Here is a 26,888-nt window from a genome sequence, read left to right on the forward strand (position 1 = left end):
TCACTCATTGCCACACCCCGATTTCCACGTGTCTCACCGGTGGGCCCGGTGGGGGATTACCGTGACGATGTTGGCAACAATATAGTCAAACCACACAATTATATAATGCACAGCGGAAGCTTAAAGATAAATATATATATATTTCAACCTCTGGTTATAATATCAGATGTATTACAGAAGTCGAATATCCACAGCGGATCAAATAAGAAAATATTGTTCATTCAGATACAGCATCGAGTTTGCGAGACTATGTACGATGCTTAGGACGCCTATACCAGCCCATTACGTATAGTACCTGCATTTAATCTTTTTGGGGAAAATACGTCAGTTTACACTGGTAAATACATTCAACTGACACATTTGAAAATGTTTATTAAAATTGATTTGAATGCACAAGGCACAAACTCTTTTATAACTTGGGAAAATTATAATAAAATCTTGTGAACGTTTTGCATGTTCTTTTATGCGTTCAGTAGCCCGGGTCGTGCCGGGTTAAAGATTTATAGACACACCACATTGCGTAAAACCGTAGTATAAAAACCAACGGCTACGTCTTTTAATTTAATGTCGACACTTTATACCGGGTGTACGCCTACACCGGGATGTCGATGGTCGTGGCCATTTCGTAAAATGATGCCAAGGATATCCGGGACAACGGTCATTAAACCCCCCAAAGGCTTTTAAGAAACAAAACTGTTTAAATGAGCCGATCATATTATTTAATTAACCACCTAAGCGATGGAAGAATATAATGCTCAATCAAGCGGTATTAATATACCGTAACCCAAGCCCATATAGGGGAAATAAGTTAAAGTATTTACCTTTGCAAGTATATTTCCTTAATTTGGATTAAATCACCGATAGCTTTTACTGGGGCTCCTAATCTGGAACGAAGGTTTTAATTAACCTCTTAGAATCCTAACGAGTCTTTATAATGGCCGTAGCCTAGACCGGTTGGTTCCGATATATATAGATATGGTTTAATCGCGTGAAAGGCGAAAACCGAGAATGGAGTGTGATTCTGACCCAACAAGTTCAGAGACTTGTTTTATATGGGTCTAAGGTTCACACTCTGGATTTTGGGGTTCAAATAATATAATTTGACCCGTATCGGCTAATTTATGAAAACTAGTTTCATAAGCCGAACCGTGCGCGCAATAGGCGAAATGGTTAACCATGAGAGTCGTACGCTTATTTCCTAAGTCAATATGCCTTAAAGAAGTTGTGGTATCAGTAGGATACCTTCCGTGATGCCCGTAACGAGTTTTAGTTAATATTACGCCCCGTAGGGGCTTTTCGGTCATTTTAAAGACTTTTAAAGAGCTTTTCGAGTTCTACAGGAAATCTGAGTTTCCCGAACAGTTTATAATGCTTAAAATACTTTATTTATTATTTAAAATCAGTAGCAACTGGAATCGGGTCAAAAGACCTTGTAGAACTCATGTTTTGGCCGAAAAGGGCATATTCGGTATTTACCGAACCGTAGCCATAACCGCAGGTTATGAGCAAGGTAAAAATTATTAAAAATCTTTACAATTCCCAAAATATTATTTTAATACAGTGGGTAAAAGTTTTGGTGACGAAATCTTGGTTTAGATAGGTGTTATGCTAATTGCGCCGTTAATTACTAAAGTTTACTTTAAATGCGCCATTTAGCATAACTCTCATTCTAGACCTCGGATTGACGTGAAACTTTACGGACATGCTTATAATTTAATAAGCAAGGTTCTGGTCCGTTCACGCGTCCGAATTACTCGTTTTAATTTCAAAAGGCCGTTACGGTCAACTTTTAGGCGAATGACGGAAATGCGCAAAAGACTCGGATAACTCATGAACCGATCACAGAAGTTTATTCCAACATGTGACCTGGTCCTAAGAGAGTCCTAAGGTATATCTATACCTCACTAAAACGGGTCAGAATTGAAGTCAAAGCAAAAGTCAAACTTTTGCGACATTCGGCTCCGAACCGGGTCAATATAGCAAATGATCGATTCAAACGAGCGCAAACAAGTTTATATACTTACTATCATGTTTTATAAGTGTCAAAACAGGTTTCATAACATATACATTACAGATTATGCATAAATTGCTAAAATAGCTTTCTGTTAACTTTTTAACCGCACGTTTGACTCGATATTTGACATAGTTAGAGTGGTGATCAGGGGGAACCCTTTTAGAGGTTTATTACCCACATAATTACCTACTCAAAACTACTTTTGATCCGTCATAAGACTGAACCATTTGCAAGTTATTGTAATGACAACCGTTAGTTACGACGGTTGTGTTTATAGGCTAAAACTATGGAAATGCAGGACCAAAATGAGTATGAACGACTTACAGAAGTGTGTTCTTGCTTATAGAGCAGAGAAGAGGACTTGAGGGCTCTTGCAATGACCAGAGATGTGTGTTTTTGGTGTTGTGAATGTTATGTGCATAATGTGGCTATTTATAGCCAATGCCAAGCATCCATGATCATTACAAACACCTACAACAGTCCAGAGATGATGGGTAGGTGTCCCAGAGGGCTATGGGTCGAGTAGGGGGCGCCCATGCCTCATTGATTGATTGTTTGGTCGTTCATAAGCTCCAAAAGGCATGTAGTTACTAACATTCTGCATCTGGGCACTTTACGCGACCCGCATGGAAGTTCCATGCTTGTTTAACGCGGGTCGCCTGGGAATCAATTAACAGACGCGTAATAGAGGAGGCTCGCGGCCCGCCTCAACTTAACCCATAACACAACGCGGGTCGCGAGAGGTCAGATTTCCAGAAATTCTAAATCTTTTGTAATGATTACGAAATCCTGGTAATTAATAACGAAATCTTTCGTAATGATTTACCTGACCTTTCGGGTTTGAAGGGGTAACTTTGCGGTTTGGCCCTCGGTTATTTACCGATAGGGGCCTCGTGTTATTTACCCGCATTATAAAGTCCCCGGTTAGTTTATTAATTATTTGGAAAGCCTTAACTTTCACTGTTGACGCTTTTAACCCTTCTCATACGAATTTGAGTACAACTCTCTCGTTTTAAGACGGAACTTCGCGGAATTTATACAGTATATTCTAGTGAGCGTATAATACTGTTACGAAGCCTTGGGAACGTTAAAGGGTCACTCAGAGGTATAATTAAACATGTTGACACAGTTAACCCCCTGTAGTTCGTAATCTCTCACTTTCTTCCGTGTTTTGCTTCCGTACGATCTATGATTTATTCGTTTGAAGGTACAAGCATTATTTTAGGGTTACTATACAGTATATTTACCCTTGTTGACATTTATAACCCTCGAATTTATATACTTTCAAGGTTTGTCAAAATTAGTCCTTTATTTAATATCAATGCCACGTGTAAACAAATGACACGTGTTAGCACATTATTGGACACAAAAATTCGAGGTGTTACATCCTCACCCCCTTAAAATAAATCTCGACCCGAGATTTACTCAAATAAATAGGGGTACTTTTCTTTCATTGTAGCTTCGACTTCCCACGTATATTCAGGACCTCTACGAGCATCCCATTTGACTTTTACAATCGGTACGTGCTTTCTGCGAAGCTTCTTTACCTGTCGATCCTCAATCGACAAAGGTTTTTCTATGAACTTTAAGCTCTCATCTATATGCACATCTGTATGTGGAATCACCAACGATTCATCGGCGAAGCACCTTTTGAGATTGCAGATGTGGAACACATTGTGAATTCCATGACCTCAAAAGGCAACTGATAGGCAACTGATCCAACTCGTTCAATGACCTCAAAAGGTCCTATGTATCTCGGACTCAGCTTGCCCTTCTTTCCGAAACGCATCACCCCTTTCCAGGGTGACACCTTAAGCAACACTTTTTCACCTACTTCGAAGTGAAGATCCTTACGTTTTGGATCAGCGTAGCTTTTCTGTCTATCACGGGCAGCCTTGAGACGTTCCCGGATCTGGACAATCTTGTCCGTTGTCTGGAAAACAATCTCTGGTCCTGATAATTGGACCTCTCCTACTTCCGCCCAACAAACAGGCGATCTACATTTCCTACCGTATAATGCCTCGAAAGGCGCAGCCTTTATGCTGGTGTGGTAGCTATTATTGTAGGAGAATTCGATTAGGGGTAGATTCTTATCCCAGTTACCGCCTAAATCGATTGCACATGCACGAAGCATGTCTTCAAGCGTTTGGATAGTACGCTCACTTTGACCGTCCGTTTGTGGATGGTAAGCCGTACTAAAGTTTAGACGCGTGCCCAAAGATTGCTGGAAACTCTTCCAGAAGTGTGATGTGTATCTAGTATCCCTGTCGGAGATAATAGACACAGGTATGCCGTGTAAGGCTACAATCTTATCAACATAAAGTTGGGCTAACATATCGGAGCTATACGTCTCCTTGATGGGTAGAAAATGAGCCGATTTAGTCAGCCTATCGACTATGACCCATATTGTATCGTTTCCTTTCCTGGTTTTGGGTAACTTGGTTATGAAGTCCATAGTTACGCATTCCCATTTCCACTCGGGAAGCTCAGGCTGTTGTAGCAAGCCAGACGGCTTTTGGTGCTCGGCTTTGACTTGAGCACAAGTCAAGCACTTTGCTACATGGGCGGCTACAGACTTTTTCAAGCCTATCCACCAATAATTTGCCTTTAAGTCTTGGTACATTTTGTCTGCACCAGGATGGACTGAGTATTTGGAACTATGGGCTTCCTGGAGAACAACATCTCGTAGTCCTCCATAAATCGGAACCCATATACGTCCGTTCAGTCTAAGGATTCCATCCTTGCTAAGAGTCAACTGCTCCTCAGTTACTCCTAACTTTTCATTAGGATAATTAGCTTCCAACACAGCCTCTCGCTGTGCAGCTAAAATCCTTTCAATTAAATTGTTCTTGACCTCAATGCTCTTGGCATTGATTCGAATAGGTTTTACCCTTTCTTTTCTGCTCAAGGCATCGGCGACTACATTCGCCTTGCTGGGATGGTACCTGATCTCGCAATCATAGTCGTTCAAGGTTTCCATCCAACGGCGCTGCCTCATGTTCAACTCTTTCTGGTTGAACAGGTGCTGGAGGCTTTTGTGATCAGAATAAATCACAAATTTAATACCATAAAGGTAGTGCCTCCACAACTTCAGTGCAAATACAACGGCACCCAACTCCAAATCATGGGTGGTGTAATTCTTTTCATGCACCTTTAATTGCCTCGAAGAATAGGCAATCACCTTGCCCTTCTGCATAAGCACACACCCCATGCCCATGTGTGATGCATCGCAGTAAACTACGAATTCATCTGTACCTTCAGGTAGTGTCAACACAGGTGCGTTGCTTAGCTTTTGCTTCAGTATTTCGAAGGACTCTTGCTGCTTTGGGCCCCAATTAAACTTTTCTTTCTTCTTGGTTAGGGAAGTCAAGGGCGCAGCAATCCTTGAAAATTTTTCAATAAACCTCCGGTAGTATCCTGCTAACCCCAGGAAACTACGAATTTCGGTAGGCGTCTTTGGCTCTTGCCAGTTCATGACTGCCTCTACCTTAGCGGGATCCACTTGGATACCACGCTCACTCACAACGTGTCCTAAAAACTGAACCTCTCGTAGCCAGAATTCACATTTCAAGAATTCGGCGTAGAGTTTCTCACGCTGTAGTAATTCGAGAATGCAACGGAGGTGCTTCTCGTGGTCTGCTCGGTTCTTGGAATATATAAGGATATCGTCGATGAAGACTATGACAAATTTGTCCAAATACGGCTTACAGACGCGATTCATGAGATCCATGAACGCAGCCGGTGCATTTGTGAGCCCAAAAGGCATCACTAGGAACTCGTAATGACCATAGCGAGTCCTAAATGCTGTCTTATGCACATCCTCATCTCTGACCCTTAGTTGATGATAGCCCGACCTCAAGTCGATCTTTGAGAAATAGCTTGCTCCTTGCAGCTGGTCGAACAGATCATCGATCCTTGGCAAAGGATATCTGTTCTTTATGGTAACTTTATTTAGCTCTCGATAGTCGATGCACAACCGCATCGATCCGTCCTTCTTCTTTACAAATAGGACTGGTGCTCCCGAGGGAGATGAACTAGGTCTGATAAAACCTTTCGCCAGCAGTTCATCCAACTGGGTCCTCAGTTCTTTCATTTCCGTTGGAGCTAGCCTGTAAGGTGCTCTTGCTATCGGAGCTGCTCCAGGAATGATGTCTATTCTGAACTCCACTTGTCTATCTGGTGGCAAACCAGGTAGTTCTTCAGGAAAAACTTCGGGGTATTCAGAAATGACAGGAAGATCCTCGATCTTCGGCTTAGGTTCTTCTATTATCACCTGAGCCATGTAAATTACACAGCCTCTGTTCAAACACCTTGAAGCTTTTAGCATAGATACGTCTTCGGGTAACCTGTACTGCGTATCTCCTCGAATGGTAAGAGATTCACCACTCGGAGTCTTTAAAACTATATGCCTTTTGCCGCAAATGATTTGGGCCTGGTTATGGGATAACCAGTCCATGCCTAGCACAATGTCAAAACCCGCTAATTTGAAGGGAAGTAAAGATAAAGGAAAAGAATGGTTCCTAATGGACATTTCACATCCTTCTAGAACAGTTGAGACGGTTTCTAACGTGCCGTCTGCTAACTCTACTTCGTATTTCATATCAAGGGTTTTGATAGGCATATTTAGTAGTTGGCAAAATTTCTGGTCTACAAAGGATTTATCAGCGCCAGAATCGAATAGTACTCTTGCAAATATATTATTTACGAGGAAAGTACCTGTAAGCACATTGTCGTTCTGGACCGCTTCCTTTGCATCCATGCGAAAAACTCTCGCATTTGACTTCTTTGTCTCTTCCGCCTTCTTGGCATACTTTGGGCAGTTACTCTTGATATGCCCCTTTTCATTACAACCATAGCAGGTTGCATCCTTGATCTTCTTGCACTCCACAGTCTTATGATCCTTGGACTTGCATAGTCCACAGGAAGGAGTCTTTGATTGCGACTGTGAGTTCGATGCAAATCTGCATTTCCCAGAGTGGGGTTTCTTGCAGATCTTGCAGTTGGGCCTTTCACCAGCTTGCCCATCTTTCTTCGCCTCCGACCCTCTTTTGCCTTCACCGTTTCCGCGGTGCTTCTTCCCTGATCTTCGTGAGGTATCATCCTCACGTTTTCTCTTCTCAGCCTCCTTGTTCCTTAGTGTCCTCAGACGGACAGCGTCCAAGGTAAGAGACAAGGAAAGGTCAGTAACTGACCTGAAGGTCGTCGGCCGAGAGGCCTTTACACTCGCCTTTATTGCGGGCTCCAAGCCCCCAATAAAACGGGCGATTCTTCGGGGTTCTGGTGTCACAAGGTATGGGACCAGACGAGACATGGTATTGAAGCTCGTCAAATATGCCTGGCAGTCCAGGTTCGTCATCACCAGTGACACAAAGTCAGCCTCAATCTTCTCAACCTCATGCTGAGGGCAGTAGTTTTCCTTAATAAGAGCAATAAATTCCTCCCATGTCATTTTGTACAAAGCAGACTTACCAGATGCCTGCACCAACGCCCTCCACCATGCCAGGGCCTCGCCCTTGAATGATTGGGACACATACTTCACCACATCCCTCGCTGCACACCCGCTGATGTCCACAATAGTGTCCATCTCGTCTAGCCAGGTGATACAATCAACAGTACCTTTTTCCCCTGTAAATTCCCGGGGCTTACAAGATACAAAGTATTTGTAAGTGCAACCCTTGGCATTTGATGCATCAGTATATTCTCTATCGCGATGAACGCTGTTCTCAGTGGACGAGTGTTTGTCGTCATCTTTCTTGGGTTCAGAGGGTGGTTTGGAGTGTGTCTTTGGTTTAGAGGGTGGTTTTGACACGGTTCTGCCTTGGGACTCAGTATATTGACGATCAAGAGCTGCCTGAACAGCATTGTCAATCAGAGCCTTCAGTTGTGCGCCTGTCAAATGTACTGGCGTATTGTCGTAGTCATCATCATTAGTATGGCTATTCTCTCCGTTGGGATCCGCCATTGTAACTTGAATCTGTTACAGAAGATAACAAAATTTTATTCAGGAGATTATTATATAATCGTCTTTTATGACAATTTATCAACCATGGTACAGAGACCATATTTGGTTAACTTATTATTTCATTACATATTAGGATTTGAATATATCCTATTTCAGCTATATAAATAATATTGGCGGCATAAAGCCTAATCATGATGATGTTTTATAATATAAGCCGAGATTTCAGAGAATCAAAGGCATAGAGAATTGAACCGTAGTTCTTTTATCTCTTTCTGACAGGGAGTCATAGACCACCACTGCCTTTTGTCGTTATAAGACAATTAATACGGCCCATAGGCACTACACCTCAAATGGATGTTTTAATATGGTTGGCCCGTAGGCACTACATCTCTAATGGATGTTTTAATATGGTTGGCCCGTAGGCACTACATCTCTAATGGATGTTTTAATATGGTTGGCCCGTAGGCACTACATCTCTAATGGATGTTTTAATAAGGTTGGCCCGTAGGCACTACATCACTAATGGATGTTTTAATAATAGTGGCCCGTAGGCACTGCATCACTAATGGATGTTTTAATAGTATTGGCCCGTAGGCACTACATCACTAATGGATGTTTTAATAAGGTTGATTACCTTAATTGGTGATTTAACCCATGATTTATAAATCATTTAGTTGGGTCTTGGAATCCTTAAAGGATTATCGTATAAGAATGACGTGCGTGATTTTAACGAATCACATCTGCCATGAATGTTAACATGCGTACAGAGGTTAACAGGGAATCAGAATCTTTTCAATTAGGTCGTACCATCTTGACTGGATCTTAAAAGACACCAAGCTAGGTTTCACCTTTTAAGATTCTTTATTTAGGCAGATCAATTAAAAGGAATGGTTTTGATTTATTTTTATACACATTAAAACAAAACTCATAACATACATTCCATAATCTCAATACAATTACATATTGCCCTAAACGGGTCTTTCAAATAGTACATACCTCCTTAGAGGTATAAAATAAGTGACAAGTCCACGCAGGGACTAACATAATGGGAAATGTCCATGCAAGGACTTAAAAGATAAGTCCACGTAGGGACTGAAATACAATAAGTGTCCACGCAGGGACTTATTTCAAAGTAGAAATTACATTAGCACTACTATTAAGGGCTAGTGGTCACGTTTCTTCTTTTTGCCCTTTAGTAGGTTCGCTAAGCCCTTGAGAAATCCTCGGTGGCTCTTTTTCTCTTCTTCGAACTCTCTCTCCACACGATCTAGTCGATGGAGTATTTCTTCCTGTTCAGGAGGAGAGAAACGTGGTTGCGGCGCTTGATGCGGAACTGGAGGTCTGGGAGGTATTGGATACCCATGAGCTGAGTAGTCCGGTGGTCCCATGTTTCCATGTGCTCCGTCAGGGTAGCGCGCATTATATCTTGCCGACACCACATATGGGTCGCGCTCATAGCCGTAGTTGTATTGTGCTTGTGATGGTTCGAACGGGTTGTAAGCCGTTGGACCCGTGTAAGCAGGTATGGGTTGGTCATACCCAAATGGTGGCGAATTTTGTGCAGCTGGTGCGGAGTTCGCCTCCTGTATAGGACTTGAAGGTCCTTCTTCTCGTAGTGGCGGATAGTGGCTACTACTAGAATGTCGAGGAGTGCTGAAGTGAATACCCCCTCCTCCTCGTGTAGACATACGAGCATTTGTCCTCCTACGCCTCGGCGGATCAGGCATTACTGGTTGCGCCGGTGGCGGAGGTGGTGGCGTAACTGCCTCAAAGCGTGAATCCTCAGAGGGATCCTGTGGATGTCGCGGTTGTTGAGATGTCTGTTGAGGTGGCGTGTAGTACCACTCATGTCGGTCAAACAACGCTTGGAAACTGTCTGGTCCCTGATAGGGTGTGCCATGGAAGGATGACCCATCAGAGACTTCTATCGGATGCGTGGGCGTACCACGAGCTGGTTCAGTAGGATCCTCATCTTCCTCCATGGGATCTTCAGAAAAGTGGTCTTGTGGCCCTAGTGGAACAAAACCTGAAGGTTCCTGTATGTAGTCAGCCGGATTAAACTGACCTATGTAGTATGGAGTAGGGTCGTCATAATTCCGGGTCGATACCGAACGTTGTAGAGGTATGAAGGAAGGTTGTGGGTTGTTGGGATCATTCTCTGAGTTTGGTCCAAAGGAGTGCCGATAAGATGGCGTCGAGCTGTGTGAGGTGGAATGCCTCGCGGGTTCGTAGAGATCTCTCCTTCGTTGTGGTTCTTCACTCCGTGTCATCGAAGGATGTCTTATACCTGATGGTCCAGCTTCGTTATCGTGATGTGTCACGACTTCTCCTCTGCCTCTTCTTCCCCTTCCTCTTCCTCGGAATATAACAGGTGGCATTTTCCTGCTCCAAAACTTATTAAAACCGATTTGAAAATAAAGACAAAAAGGAGTATAAATCCGAATTTGTCCTAAGTTATTGTCTAGACTCAAGTATGTGCAATTGTGTCATTGAGATTAAACACAATAGGATAGTGTTTAATTCACTCAATGTTGGCTCTGATACCAACCTGTCACACCCCGATTTCCACGTGTCTCACCGGTGGGCCCGGTGGGGGATTACCGTGACGATGTTGGCAACAATATAGTCAAACCACACAATTATATAATGCACAGCGGAAGCTTAAAGATAAATATATATATTTCAACCTCTGGTTATAATATCAGATGTATTACAGAAGTCGAATATCCACAGCGGATCAAATAAGAAAATATTGTTCATTCAGATACAGCATCGAGTTTGCGAGACTATGTACGATGCTTAGGACGCCTATACCAGCCCATTACGTATAGTACCTGCATTTAATCTTTTTGGGGAAAATACGTCAGTTTACACTGGTAAATACATTCAACTGACACATTTGAAAATGTTTATTAAAATTGATTTGAATGCACAAGGCACAAACTCTTTTATAACTTGGGAAAATTATAATAAAATCTTGTGAACGTTTTACATGTTCTTTTATGCGTTCAATAGCCCGGGTCGTGCCGGGTTAAAGATTTATAGACACACCACATTGCGTAAAACCGTAGTATAAAAACCAACGGCTACGTCTTTTAATTTAATGTCGACACTTTATACCGGGTGTACGCCTACACCGGGATGTCGATGGTCGTGGCCATTTCGTAAAATGATGCCAAGGATATCCGGGACAACGGTCATTAAACCCCCCAAAGGCTTTTAAGAAACAAAACTGTTTAAATGAGCCGGTCATATTATTTAATTAACCACCTAAGCGATGGAAGAATATAATGCTCAATCAAGCGGTATTAATATACCGTAACCCAAGCCCATATAGGGGAAATAAGTTAAAGTATTTACCTTTGCAAGTATATTTCCTTAATTTGGATTAAATCACCGATAGCTTTTACTGGGGCTCCTAATCTGGAACGAAGGTTTTAATTAACCTCTTAGAATCCTAACGAGTCTTTATAATGGCCGTAGCCTAGACCGGTTGGTTCCGATATATATAGATATGGTTTAATCGCGTGAAAGGCGAAAACCGAGAATGGAGTGTGATTCTGACCCAACAAGTTCAGAGACTTGTTTTATATGGGTCTAAGGTTCACACTCTGGATTTTGGGGTTCAAATAATATAATTTGACCCGTATCGGCTAATTTATGAAAACTAGTTTCATAAGCCGAACCGTGCGCGCAATAGGCGAAACGGTTAACCATGAGAGTCGTACGCTTATTTCCTAAGTCAATATGCCTTAAAGAAGTTGTGGTATCAGTAGGATACCTTCCGTGATGCCCGTAACGAGTTTTAGTTAATATTACGCCCCGTATGGGCTTTTCGGTCATTTTAAAGACTTTTAAAGAGCTTTTCGAGTTCTACAGGAAATCTGAGTTTCCCGAACAGTTTATAATGCTTAAAATACTTTATTTATTATTTAAAATCAGTAGCAACTGGAATCGGGTCAAAAGACCTTGTAGAACTCATGTTTTGGCCGAAAAGGGCATATTCGGTATTTACCGAACCGTAGCCATAACCGCAGGTTATGAGCGAGGTAAAAATTATTAAAAATCTTTACAATTCCCAAAATATTATTTTAATACAGTGGGTAAAAGTTTTGGTGACGAAATCTTGGTTTAGATAGGTGTTATGCTAATTGCGCCGTTAATTACTAAAGTTTACTTTAAATGCGCCATTTAGCATAACTCTCATTCTAGACCTCGGATTGACGTGAAACTTTACGGACATGCTTATAATTTAATAAGCAAGGTTCTGGTCCGTTCACGCGTCCGAATTACTCGTTTTAATTTCCAAAGGGCCGTTACGGTCAACTTTTAGGCGAATGACGGAAATGCGCAAAAGACTCGGATAACTCATGAACCGATCACAGAAGTTTATTCCAACATGTGACCTGGTCCTAAGAGAGTCCTAAGGTATATCTATACCTCACTAAAACGGGTCAGAATTGAAGTCAAAGCAAAAGTCAAACTTTTGCGACATTCGGCTCCGAACCGGGTCAATATAGCAAATGATCGATTCAAACGAGCGCAAACAAGTTTATATACTTACTATCATGTTTTATAAGTGTCAAAACAGGTTTCATAACATATACATTACAGATTATGCATAAATTGCTAAAATAGCTTTCTGTTGACTTTTTAACCGCACGTTTGACTCGATATTTGACATAGTTAGAGTGGTGATCAGGGGGAACCCTTTTAGAGGTTTATTACCCACATAATTACCTACTCAAAACTACTTTTGATCCGTCATAAGACTGAACCATTTGCAAGTTATTGTAATGACAACCGTTAGTTACGACGGTTGTGTTTATAGGCTAAAACTATGGAAATGCAGGACCAAAATGAGTATGAACGACTTACAGAAGTGTGTTCTTGCTTATAGAGCAGAGAAGAGGACTTGAGGGCTCTTGCAATGACCAGAGATGTGTGTTTTTGGTGTTGTGAATGTTATGTGCATAATGTGGCTATTTATAGCCAATGCCAAGCATCCATGATCATTACAAACACCTACAACAGTCCAGAGATGATGGGTAGGTGTCCCAGAGGGCTATGGGTCGAGTAGGGGGCGCCCATGCCTCATTGATTGATTGTTTGGTCGTTCATAAGCTCCAAAAGGCATGTAGTTACTAACATTCTGCATCTGGGCACTTTACGCGACCCGCATGGAAGTTCCATGCTTGTTTAACGCGGGTCGCCTGGGAATCAATTAACAGACGCGTAATAGAGGAGGCTCGCGGCCCGCCTCAACTTAACCCATAACACAACGCGGGTCGCGAGAGGTCAGATTTCCAGAAATTCTAAATCTTTTGTAATGATTACGAAATCCTGGTAATTAATAACGAAATCTTTCGTAATGATTTACCTGACCTTTCGGGTTTGAAGGGGTAACTTTGCGGTTTGGCCCTCGGTTATTTACCGATAGGGGCCTCGTGTTATTTACCCGCATTATAAAGTCCCGGTTAGTTTATTAATTATTTGGAAAGCCTTAACTTTCACTGTTGACGCTTTTAACCCTTCTCATACGAATTTGAGTATAACTCTCTCGTTTTAAGACGGAACTTCGCGGAATTTATACATTATATTCTAGTGAGCGTATAATACTGTTACGAAGCCTTGGGAACGTTAAAGGGTCACTCAGAGGTATAATTAAACATGTTGACACAGTTAACCCCCTGTAGTTCGTAATCTCTCACTTTCTTCCGTGTTTTGCTTCCGTACGATCTATGATTTATTCGTTTGAAGGTACAAGCATTATTTTAGGGTTACTATACAGTATATTTACCCTTGTTGACATTTATAACCCTCGAATTTATATACTTTCAAGGTTTGTCAAAATTAGTCCTTTATTTAATATCAATGCCACGTGTAAACAAATGACACGTGTTAGCACATTATTGGACACAAAAATTCGAGGTGTTACACTCATGCGCGTCGCCACCAAGACATTTTCTCCAAACACCCGGTTTGGAGTAGAAGTAAGCTTCTTGTACCAAGCGTCATTCTTGGGGATCACCAAATCCTCCTTCAAAATTGGTTCTGACCACGCGCGAAAAGTCATAGCGATCGGTATCACCTCTTCGCGAATATAAAAGAACTTCGGCTTCCAGTCATGAAAAATCTTGGGTGGGTTCAGAAGTATCTTTTTTGCAGCACCCCGACTGGCAAACGAATAGAAGCCTATGTTTTTGATTAGCTGATAGAGTACCCTAAACTTGTCAACCGTCGGCTCAATACCATGTGACCAACACAAGAACTCAAAGTGACGAACCCGGACCATCCCGGGAGGGCTCATCTGCGATATATGAAACCCATAGAACTGCAGAATATGGGCCATAAAACTGGACGCTAAGTACCCCGGCCAAAACCAGACGGCTGCTGATGCACCACCGGGGTATATCACTTTGTTCGAAGACTTCTTTCACAAGAAAGCAGCGCAAATCTGCTCCAGGTAGTACACAAGGTACAAGTGGCAGAGAAAAAGAGCCAATGAACATCCAGCAGGCTCTGTTCAATCATGCGCCACGATCGTCTGACGAGAAGTACTCAAGGACGCCTACGTGGCACCAATCAGAGGACGGAGACATCTGTCCCACGATCTCCACTTGTCTGCTGATGGCAGAAGGACGACAGGGCCGACAACAATGACACGTGGCTCCAATCAAGGCGTGCCAGCGCCGAAGAGCTTCTAGAAGCCACTAAACGGTCGACTCCAGTGAGACAAAGAGCATATCCATTATGTTCTCAATTACCGGCCCAAGGCCCATCAGCCCATATCCTCTTACACCTCTCCGGCTATAAATAGAGACCTCACTCCACAGGTTAAACACTCTATTCCCTCTACTCTCACTCTTAGCACTTAATCATCCTTCCAAAGCAGTCGCTTATTCTCACGCCGGAGCCCGGTTAAGAGGGAAACCCCCACATTCCCCTCTTGACGAGTAACGGTGTTCTGTTTTGCAGGATTAAACATCAAGTCAGAGCTCAGATATTTCATTAGAAGATTAACCACTATGGTAGAAGCATAAACCAAACTGAATAGTTGCCTAATTAGTTCAGTGTTTCTTCATAAGTCTTGATTTACTCTTGTTTATTTCTATTTTGAGTAGTCAAAAGTTGTAGTATGATGAATATCACAAGAACACTAAAATGTTTAAACAAGAAACATGAGCAAAAAGCTTTACATAAAGATGAAACAAAATAAAATGTTGTTAGTATGATATTATAGTGAATATGTTGTTGATTTCATGTCGATTCTTGGTTATGTAATATTAATCACCATATGGAACTTGTTAAGTGATGATTAGAAACATGATTTAACAAGATTAGGGAATGATATTGTGTTACATAAATAATCACCTTCTAATAAAGTTATGAACTTGATGATAATATGATTTCTTGAAAAATAGTGAAACAAAATGAGTTGGTGATCATGTAGATCCGAGATTTACAAGAGACTTTTCTAAACAAACCAAGTTCAAGAATCGGTTTTTGAAAGATCATGACTATTACATACACTTACACTATTTTTGGTGATAAAATAAGTGTAAGAACCATTTATTTACAAGAAGAGTTCAAAAGATTAATTTTTGTAAAAATTATTTACAAGTTGTAAACACTTAACTCCTTTAAGAAATGATTTTTAAATAAATGAATACACTTTGGAAGGTAACTAAGTCCACTAAACGCCTTACTAAGTTACTACGCATTTTTGTGATATATCAAGTTCATGATTAATATGTAACGCATATAGTTTTTGCTCTTGGTGATGTATAATTGTTTAAGGATTGATTGTTGATTGATTTTGAAAAGAAAATGATATGCTTAATAGCATGGACACCTCCGTTTTTAGGGGAAACTCTGGCGAAATTTTCTAAAAAATCCCAAGACTTAGAAAATTATTTTCTAACAAGTGTTTACAAATGTGTTTAAATTTGTTTTTCAAAAGTAAACTCCGCCATAAGTTTTGTTACAAAATTTCAAAGTGTCAGAGGTGGGTTTTCGTAAATAAAAGTGGATAAATATATATATTTAGAATATATATTTTATACTAAAACGCTTGTGTGAATATTTGCATGATTTGTGAACTAGTTATATTATTTTAGGGAAAAATAATATATCTTAACCAAAGACCATGAAATTACAACTCCAAAGTAATGCAAAAAATCACAAGGGATAAAATATAAGTTACACATTTAATATTGTGAAGCCAAACAATAAAAAGTAACTTATAAAATATTTCGGAAGATACCGATAAACTATATTTTTGGTAAATACTATTTTGGAAAACGAAAGAAGTGAAAATATGATTTTTGTACATATTACCAAGTATATCATATTTTCGACAAAGAGAAAATATATTATTTTTGGGAAATAAAAATATACTTTATTAAGCATATTATAAGAAGTATGATTTCGTGAAAATATATATTTTCTGGACGATACATTATTTTTGGGACAAAATGAGTTATCATATATTTTCTAAAAGTGGGACTTGGAAATATATTGTTTCGGCATAATATATTGGGAATACATTGGCATATTTACATTTAGAATACTGCACCGGAATACGACGCCAATACATGACAAGTTTCACGAACATAAGAATACAAATATACAAGTATGAGATACTCCCATCCTTGGGAAGGAAATACGAATAGCAATACTTGAGAAGTATTATTATAAAAATATTGAAGACACTTTGAAACGTAACTAAAAAACGTAAATACAAAGGCAAGGCACGACCCGTTCGTCTAATAGACCCTAGTACATTGTAGGAGTCGTATTTGCTGAGGAGACTTGAGTTACGAGCACAGAAGACGCAAAACAGTGAGTTCATGTCCCCCTTTTCTTTTAAATGTTTTCGGTTTTATACTTCGGGGGTGAAATACATGTTACAATTATTACAGACATTTTATACATGGTATGGTTAGCTTAAGGAGGGTTACTACTTAGATCATGTGAGTGGGTAGGCGGATACTTAAAGCCATTAATCCTCGTCGTAGGACCGAGGGACATGAGTGATAGATCTATTTGGGTGTAGCGAGCTCCACTCCTGAGTCCGCCGAATGGACCATGTGGTGACTATGTCTTACAGCCGGAAGCCCGGTGCGAAATCTGCTAGGTTTGAGTCTTCCTGCATCACTTCACACATATCAATGGCCTTGCAAACCATTGGTGATCTCTTTTTCCTTATTGCTACATACCAGGGACTTGCATACATACCTACAATGTTTCAAAGGTTTATACATACTCACAAACGAACACATGAACTCGCTTAACTTTTGTTGATGTTTTTCAAACTACATGTATTTCAGGGAATTTGTAAAGTGGATCTGGCGGGCGTTGGAAGTTTTTATGCTGCGTTATGAATAAAGGTGTCATCCAGGGTCTTTGAGTTTGGTTAGTGTGTCTTATTCCTGGGCGAGACACGTCTTCCAAACCTTGGCGTTATTCATTAACTTTTGACGAGTCTTTAATGAGCTCATAAACAATTTATATGATTTGTAAAACTTGAATTTGGAGTCTACATTTAAAAACGATGTTGTTATGTTTTACATTTATTTAATGGATGACAAACCTATGGTTTTATCATATAGTTGATGTTATGATTGAATGCAATGATATTAAGAGAGTCACACCATAATCACGCTTCCGCAAAAGTCAGGGTGTGACACAACATTTGAATCAATCTACGTCTGGTACCTTTAAAAATATAAAAAAGTTCAAAGAGTACATAAACACGGGCCAAAGTGATACAAGCCCGACCAAAAGCTTCATTTAACCAACACACTAACTTTAAGGGGGTGTCGCACTGATGGTAAGCATCTGATTCCCTCTACATATAAAATGACCGAATTGCCCCTCTCGTTAACAGAAAAAATGAATGAAGTTAACCCAGTGAACTAAAATGGCAATGATAAAACATTTTTGGACCCGTTGGCGAAAAATGAAATCTTGGACTAAAATGGCAAAATGACCTAGATCACAGGGACTAAAATGACATTATATATACTTCTAATTTGCAACAACTTTATGCAATAGGTAGTTGTAACTCTAGCTTTATTGGTTTTATATGCATAAGTAAGATGTACATTTGCTTAGGTTGATTGTACACTAAAGCTTCTTTTGGAAGCTTTATATTTCATAGAGTAAATTACGATTTTGGCCCCTGTGGTTATATCACTTTTACAATTTTAGCCCAAAAATTAATTTTTTAACATCTGAGCCCCCAACATCTTTTTTTCTAACCCTTTTGGCTCCTAATACTAACCTCATCCATTAAATGTTAGGGGCCAAAAAAGTTAGAAAAAAAAGACGTTAGGGACTAAAAGGGTTAGAAAAAAAGACGTTAGGGGCTTAGATGTTAAAAAATTATTTTTGGGGCTAAAAGAGAAAAAGTGATACAATCACATAGGCCAAAATCATAATTTACTCTATTTCATATAAATAGAAGAGAGAGACATGAGAGATAGAGATGCAGATTTGTTTGAGAGAGCAATAGTGGAAGGACCACCGTTTACGGTGGTTACTAGGCGGCGCTTTTCACTTATGACGCTACACGACTGAGACTCAAAAAATCATCGACAGAAACCTGTGAGGTGGTGCGAACTAGGGTTCTGATGAGATTTTGGTTAACTCTTGCAAGAATTTCGGTAAGCCTCGATTTAGTTGTATGTTTATTTTTTTCAGTTAGATGGGTCTATGTAGTGTACGTTGAAGCTATTTTCAGTGTTACAGGAGTCCATTTAAGCTCTGGCGATTTAAATCAGGTATAACGTTTTACAACAGTTGTGGGGGAGGATGCTTACAAAACATCTTGAAGGGGATATATGGCATTAGCTCTCCTTAGATTAGCAAAGTGCTGACATCAATGTTGCTCCAGCATATGTAATAAACTAAAGCGATTCGACTCAGTGAGAACTGGCTGAATATAAATATAAATCTAGCCTCCGTCGCATCGCGACGGGTTACATTTCTAGTTTAAGGGGCTGTTTGGTAGCCTCTGAATGGTCATTAAGATGCTACCTCTTAATGGAACCAATGAAAATTTTACCAATGAGAAGGTAGAAGAATGTGACATGTGATGATTTACCATTCAGAGGTTACCTTTTAATCATTCAGACTTGAGGTTACCTCTTATTCATTCAGAGGTTTTAAACTGTTAAGAGGTAGTCTCTAATGGTCATTAAGAGCATTCACATCCTGGGAATCAAAATCTGTATGTGGGGTTTTAAAATATAAAAAGTATAAAAAGTGGTTGTGAGTGAAGGAGAGAGAAGATGTTACTGTTCATCTGTATATTTGGGGGACACTGTTCACCCACTATAATTTTTTAATATATATTAAAAGTGGTTGTGAGTGAATGAGAGAGAAAAATGTAATGATAAAGGTATAAAAATATTATTTAATTGAAAAAGAGAGAGAAAAAGTATTTGTTTTTAGTGAAAATATATTGATATAGAAGTTGTTTTTTAGTGGAATGTATGTATATTTTTAGGGAGATGAATATGAATGCTCTAAGAGGCTACCATACAGCCCTAACTCTAAATAAAATAATAAAAGTGAACGGTTGAAAGTGAGAGAGGGGGGGAGGGGGGCAAAGTGAAAGTTAAGGGGTATAAAAGATATGAATTCAATCGTCCCCCAGTTTCCTTAGGAACCCTAAACTAAAACGACGAGATTAATCGGGATTTCAGAGAGTGAGAGAGAGAGAGAGATGGAAGAAGGTACGCGATTTTATTTTACGATACGATCGATAAGAGGAGTTTGATGATTTGTTTTAGTTGAATTGAATCGGCAATCACTCTTTCGTATTCGTTTTTCTTCTGTTTTATCGTTAATTTAATCGATTTTTCAATTATTTGCATTCAGAATTGTTAATAACGATACGTATTCGTTAGATCTTATGTACGATATCAAAATTTTGACATTTAGGAGTGATTATCGGCTTATAATTGAATCGATTAGACTTTATAATTGAAACGGTCCGCGTCGAAACGGTACGCGGTCGAAATCATATCAATGGGTTGGATAGAACATGTAGCAAGCACATCAAGGGACGAGACCGCGTGAAGTGCAACCTGAGCCGCCACAGACCGCCAGTGTTAATATCACCGTTGCTGAATCGACTGCAGTGGCAGCCGTCATGACCCAGTATGCAGGAAAATCACGGGAGGAAGTAGCTGCGATCATAATCCAAACAGTTTTTTCGCGGTTACTTGGTATTTAATTATTGAATTAAATCAAGAATATCAAGTACATTCTACATTAAAACGTATAATCTAAACAAAGCGCTTTGGAGTAATAACACCTGTTTTCTTCTTTTGTGTACTAATCTAAACAAAGGTGTGATTTTGTTAAAACCAAGCGTAATAGAATTGCACATACAGTATATGTACTGTGATAAATGCAAGTCATGTATGGGGATGCTAATTCATCACTCTTGTAATCTTGTACATAGTTATCAAAAGTGAGCGTTTTTGGCGCCTAGGCGCTTTTTCTGGGCGACTCGCATTTACTGCGCTTATAGTTCCTAGGTAATAATAGCGCGCTTATTTCATCCCATGCGTATTTAATTCCGGCGACGGTGCTGCTTTCAGCCGGAAACCAGGAAGAAGGGGGAAGAAGAAGAAGAAGAAGAGAGCGGCTGCGTTCATGAGTGTGTTAGGCTTTTAGGGTTTTAAATAAGTTTAGGTATTTAAACATTTAACCCCTCTATCTTTCCCTAGTTTATATTCAGTCCCTATAACTTGTATTTTTTTACTTAAAAAGTGTAAAACTTGGTTGTGTATTTAAACATTTAACCCCCTGTACCTTCAGTAGTTTACATTTGGTCCTTAAACTTTTTAATTTATACATAAAAAGTATAAACTTAACATTATAAATACATATATAAATTATAAATAGCTGTTTTTTATTTTTTGAATTATCTACTACCTTATCGCTTTTTTTTTTCTCGGGCACACGCTTTATTTGCACCTATCGCCTAGTCCCTAATCAGTGCCTATGCGCCTAGAGTGCGCTTCACGCCTTTGATAACTATGATCTTGTATAAAGTGTTTTTGTTTGTTTGTTTGTTTCAGCTTGTTATGTTAATGTTAATTAATGCCTATGTTATGTACAGGTAAAGGTAGAAAAGCTCAAGTCAAAGGGAAGCGCCCTCGTGTTGGGAATCCATCTACTGATCACTCTTATCGTAAGTGTTTTTGTTTGGGACATGAATACATACATACATACATACTAGTATCATTTATGTCGATAATACAATACAATTGCGGCCTAATAATTAAGTAAACTTGAGAAAAAGGATGATTCTTTCTTATCTACAGTGACTACTGAAGAGGAAGAGCTCGATATAGAGGAAGAAGGTCATCTCTTCTGGTTTTGTTTTTGTTTTTGTTTTTGTTTGGGACATGAATACGTACTAGTATTATTTATGTCGATAATACTATACAATTGCCTAATAATTAAGGAAACTTGACAAAAAGGATGATTCTTTCTTATCTACAGTGAGTAGTGAAGAGGAAGAGCTCGATATAGAGGAAGAAGGTCATCTCTTCTGGTTTTGTTTTTGTTTACATGAATACATACATACATACTAGTATCATTTATGTCGATAATACTATACAATTGCCTAATAATTAAGGAAACTTGACAAAAAAAGGATGATTCTTTCTTATCTACAGTGAGTACTCCAGAGGAAGAGCTCGATATAGGGGAAGAAGGTCATCTCTTCTGGTTTCAGAAACCAGGCGTTGTATCAGCATACCGCCGTAATTAACCAAACTCGTGTTTGCTTGTAAAATGCTACTAATATACATTTTATCATGCTTCTGTTAATTTAACAACTTTTTGTTTTTATAGCAAATTACAACGTACAAGCAGAAGGAGAAGAAGCTCCAGGGAGCCCCTACTATATGAATCTTTCAGACTATGAATCTGAATATGGTCATGCCCATGGTAACAATTAAGTTTCATGGGGTTCTTGGCTTTTTATAATTTACCTGATATTATTAATTCGTTTATCAGCTGTTGAGACCGTCATAACCTGGGACGGACCATTGAATGGTGGAGGTGGTCCGGTTGTACAAGTACCCAAATGGGCTCGTGAACGCGTTAAGAGGCTCCGTGCTGATGCGGACCGCTGTCCCAAGACTCGGTCGCAAACGGTAAAATTCTTTTTACCTTTTATTATTTTGTTAAATCAATGCCATAGATAGGTCTGGTCTTTCTCATGATCATTAGTATGTAACTATATTTATATATGGTGACAATTTACAGGCTGCAACGTTGAAGTTGAAGTGATCATAGGAGGAGATCCTGCTGGACGGCCACCCTCTAAACCCCTGGCACTCGTTTGGGTTGGGTCGGGTTGGGTTGGGTTGGCTTGGGTTGGGTTGTAAGTAAGTAAAACTTATTAGTATTTCAAATGTTCTCTCTTTCTTTCTACTTACTTCTGTATGGGTTTCTTAATTTCACTACTTATAACTAATGGCATATCATCCGACATGCTTCTTCTTCTTCAATCGAAACGGTGGGTTCCTCGCTTCGGTGGTGGTGATTGTTTTCTTTATGTATTCATTCCATATAAAAAAAATTATAAAGTCTTTCCATAAAAAACACACAAGGATGACAAGTTTGTTTGTATGATAGCATGACAGCAAACACCCCCAAGAAGAAGCTATTTGTCCTAGGATGCGTAATTCATGTCATATGGCAATCCAATGTAAAACAAATAACCATAAGACTAGACTAATATTATGTATGACCCGTGCCTCCTATTTCACCTTAGATTTAAAAAGCATCAACACACTAAAGTTATATCTATATTTTTTTAACTCCCTGGTCAATATGTTTTCGAGTGTGTTTCTCACGCAACCTCTTTTTTTTTTTTTTTTGAAAGGAGAACTTCATTAAAAACAACACCCGAACTCAACCGAGCCAGGAAAACAAACTACAAAGGACACATTACAAAAAAGCAAAATTACACCAATCCAACCACGAGATATGGTTGTTTCTTGATCTATACTTGAACCATAGAAAACCTAGGGACTTAATATCACTAAAAATACTCTCCACTATAGCCTCAACACCTGAGAAAATGGCCTTGTTGCGAGCCGTCCACAAGCACCATATAGCCGTATGCATAATTCCTTGAACAATCGTCTTCACCGAAGCTTTTAAGTGAGTCGATTTATGCACTTACAAGAGATCTTTGAATGAAAACGCATAAATAGGGGGGGGGGGGGTATTACACCACCGACTGACCTTTTGCCACACAATGACCGCAGTGAAGCACGAAGTGAAAAGGTGATCCACCGATTCGTTATCCGATTTGCAAAAAGGACAAAGCCCCTCTCCGACCTCTATCCCCCTCTTACTCAAAGCATCCGCGGTTGGAATTCTGTTCATTTCTGCTTTCCAAACAAATAAGTTACACTTACTTGGCACCCACTTGTTCCAGTAGAGAATAAACCTAACATTGTTCACGGTGGTTCCAGCCAAAAGATTCTTCACCGACCGGACAGAAAAGGATCCCGACGGGTCGCCCAGCCACCTCCATCCATCATCTCTGTCACCCAAAGAGACCGAAGATAAGTCCGATAAGAGGGTGCTCAGCTCTCTCGTTTCGTCCTCAAGCTCGGGATCATGTTTCCACAGCCAAACACCGAGAACTCGACCCCGAACGTGCAAGCTTTGACCAACTCAAGCGAGAAAAGATTCGGATACACTTCTTTAAGCGGTATTTCCTTCAGCCACGGATCAAGCCAAAACAAGATCCGATCACCTTTGCCCACTATCCCTCTAAAAGAATTCCGGAGAACGGTATTACCAACGCCATTTTTTTATTAATAACTGACACAATACTATGCCACACACCACTACACGATCTCTTAACCGGGAGGAATGACCAATTCAGCCCACTTGAATGAATTAGATCTTATCACCCCCAACTATTGGCTAAAGTTCCTTCTTTTTTGTTACCCGGTTTTTTAACACTCGTATGTATTGAAGTGCCTATGTTTAGTGAAGTAAAAGCTTTATTATTCCGCTACCAACGTATATCACTTCCAGGGTACCCAAAGATTCATGATCAACATTTGAATCAATCTGCGTCTGGTACCTTTAAAACTATAAAAAAGTTCAAAGAGTACATAAACTCGGGCCAAAGTGATACAAGCCCGACCAAAAGCTTCATTTAACCAACACACTAACGTTAAGGGGGTGTTGCACCGATGGTAAGCGTCTAATTCCCCCTACATAATCTTTCAAGAGTTATCACATTCTCACTTAGGAATACACTAATCTTTCTGCCTAAACACTTCCACATCACAATTTACTTTTATTAAAAAATGAACTAGTCACAACATGATACTAGTTTTGATGCTTAGAATCATACAAATTTCTCTTCTACTTTATAGTATTTTTTTTTTCTAAATAAATCATATATTTCATTTCCAATCATCAGGGCAAATTACATCACCCTACCTTTTATATTTTTTCTTTCAACAATATAAATGACATCTTTTTCAATATCGCAACTTAATTATTATCTTTGACAAATGCCATGTTAAGATTCTACTCTATACATTACCTAATACTTCTAGACACATAATTAAGCTTGTGATCGAAATTACATGTAAATTCTAGTGAATACAGTAACATAGAAACATCATGACTCTTTCAGTAACATAATTAAGCTTGTGGTACAGTGGGGTTTTAGGTGGACTGTGGTCAGAATTTGCAATATCTAGTGAAGTGTATAGTTGACGTATATGTCACCTCAATATATCGTTTCTATTGTTTGAACCGTCTGGGCCAACAAATTTGTTGAACTCTAGAACTTGTTTTTCTGACCTTTAAAAAAGGGTTATTAAATTTTATCACCCTTAACTATTGGCCATTGGCCGTTGCCACCCCCAACTATCATTTTGACGTACGTCACCCCCAATTTAACACTTAGTGTGTTCTGTCACCAGATCACTAACTTTTGAACCTGTTACTATACTTTTGGGGGTGTCCTAAGATCCCTAAAACCTTCTCAAGATCCCTATGACACCCTAAAAATTGTAGTAACATGATCAAAAGTTAGTGATCAGTTAACGGCGTGGTGACATAACACACTAAGTGTTAAGTTGGGGGTGACGGGCGCCAAAGTGATAGTTGGGGGTGACAGTGGCCAATAGCCAATAGTTGAGAGTGATAAAATCTAATAACCCTTTAAAAAAACACCGGATGCTCTCATCCTCCTGCAAACTCTCTGGTAGTGACGTTAAATATTTTGTGCTTATATAACTCTAAAAAAAGAAGAGAAAAAGAAAAAAAAAAAAAAAAGATGCAAAAGAAATCTACCATGCCTTTATTTCATCCAAGCCAAAAGTCCTACTCTCAGAATCAGTCTAGTCATTAATATTGACAAAAATTAAATAGAGGAAGAATTTTTACTAGATTGAAGAATAAGTACATTACTAGTCATTGTTTTTTTCCAATGTGGGGCTAGCCCATACATACGTCTCTTAAAGAGGAGGTCTCAGGTTCAAATCTTGACAAAGGGAGTTATTTACTTATTTAGTGTAATATACGGTAGGAGCAAGCTTTGTCGTTCAAGAAAAAAAGTTATTAATTAGTATCTATCTAATAAAATTGACGTGTAATACAGGGCAGGAGCAAGCTTTGCTGTTCAAAAAGGAGTTATTAGTATCAATTGGGGGGGGGGGGGGACTCCACGGGTAGGGGCATTCGGGTTCGAACTAGTGCCAGCACACCGCCGCCACCCCCAAGGGTAGGCAAGGTGGGTTGGTTAAGCTAGTAGGTTTACCGTTGCAAGGGAAGAATTTGTTTGAGGAGGTTGTTGAACTTGGTATTGGTGGATTTTGATTGGTTGGGGCATTTAGCTTTCTTTAAATTAAAAAAATATAGTTTATGACATAGGTAGGTTCTGCCAGTGTTTACTAGCTAATAGGTACTTTTAGCAAAATCTGACATGACGGTGTTGGTTGATTGGGGCTAGAGTTCATACCTTTTAGTGCCCCTTCCCCCCTTAAAGGAGGCACTTAAAAGTCTAGACCTTATTTAAAAGCCTATGTCTTGACTTCTCCGGTCTAGTCTAGATGTTATGGGATACCATTACTCAAGTCTAAATCCTTACGAAATACAAGTTCATTACAGTTTTTGTGATTAAAAGTAAGGCTATGCGGTATGGTGATGGGTCCCCCTTGGAGGATGATCCGCCACGTAGGCGTCACGTAGGATGAGTGTGAGGATGGGGCAAAGAGGATGGAGGTAAGGAAATGGGAGATGACCTAAAATGTATTTGTATATGCTGTATGTATAGGTGTGTGAGAGAGGGTGAGAGACGTCTCCATCGTCCGCAGGGAGATGGGGAGGACGCCACTGGAGGGGGGCGAAGTGGGCGGAGGAGCGGCGCCGGTGGGGGACGGTCCAAGGACGAACCCCATACCGCGAAGCCTAACAAAACATGGTTCTACAAAACAATGTCACCAGTCACTACACCAGCCAAAAGTCCTACTTTCATAATCAGTCACTAGTCATTCCTATTGACAAAAATCATGTATACAGGTGGAAATTTCCTAGATTGAAGAATAAGTACCTTGACTACTTAACAATATTGTTTATATTAATTTGACAGCAAATTAGAACAAGCATTTAAAAGTCTAGACCTAGTTTGTTTAAGCCAATGTCTTGACCTTTTTCTCATGTTATGATGTTGATATTACACCCAAATTAAAAAGATTTCCTAATGTCATGAAGCCGTTGTTTCAGGCGCAAGAAACCTTACTTGTGTTTTGGTTAAATTAACATAGGAGTCAAGAAGAGCTTTCTCAATCCACTTTTCTGTACAGTGACAGATCTAGAAAATCCTTATATGGGCAA

The 26,888-nt window shown here is 39.7% G+C and overlaps 1 protein-coding gene across 1 annotated transcript in view; it reads left to right on the forward strand.

Annotated features, from left to right (window-relative positions):
* LOC110863700 overlaps positions 1-22,541 on the forward strand; it is a 53,956-nt gene extending 31,415 nt beyond the window's left edge. The window contains exons 2-8 of the mRNA XM_022113060.2: positions 21,118-21,189; positions 21,323-21,361; positions 21,504-21,542; positions 21,680-21,766; positions 21,858-21,953; positions 22,023-22,162; positions 22,275-22,541. Of these exons, the coding sequence (XP_021968752.1) occupies positions 21,118-21,189; positions 21,323-21,361; positions 21,504-21,542; positions 21,680-21,766; positions 21,858-21,953; positions 22,023-22,162; positions 22,275-22,298 (497 nt within the window). The 3' untranslated portion in view covers positions 22,299-22,541. The remainder of the gene's footprint in view (positions 1-21,117; positions 21,190-21,322; positions 21,362-21,503; positions 21,543-21,679; positions 21,767-21,857; positions 21,954-22,022; positions 22,163-22,274) is intronic.
* Positions 22,542-26,888: the final 4,347 nt, after the last annotated feature.

The sequence above is a fragment of the Helianthus annuus genome, chromosome 1, assembly GCF_002127325.2.
Source record: "Helianthus annuus cultivar XRQ/B chromosome 1, HanXRQr2.0-SUNRISE, whole genome shotgun sequence".
Lineage (NCBI taxonomy): Eukaryota > Viridiplantae > Streptophyta > Magnoliopsida > Asterales > Asteraceae > Helianthus > Helianthus annuus.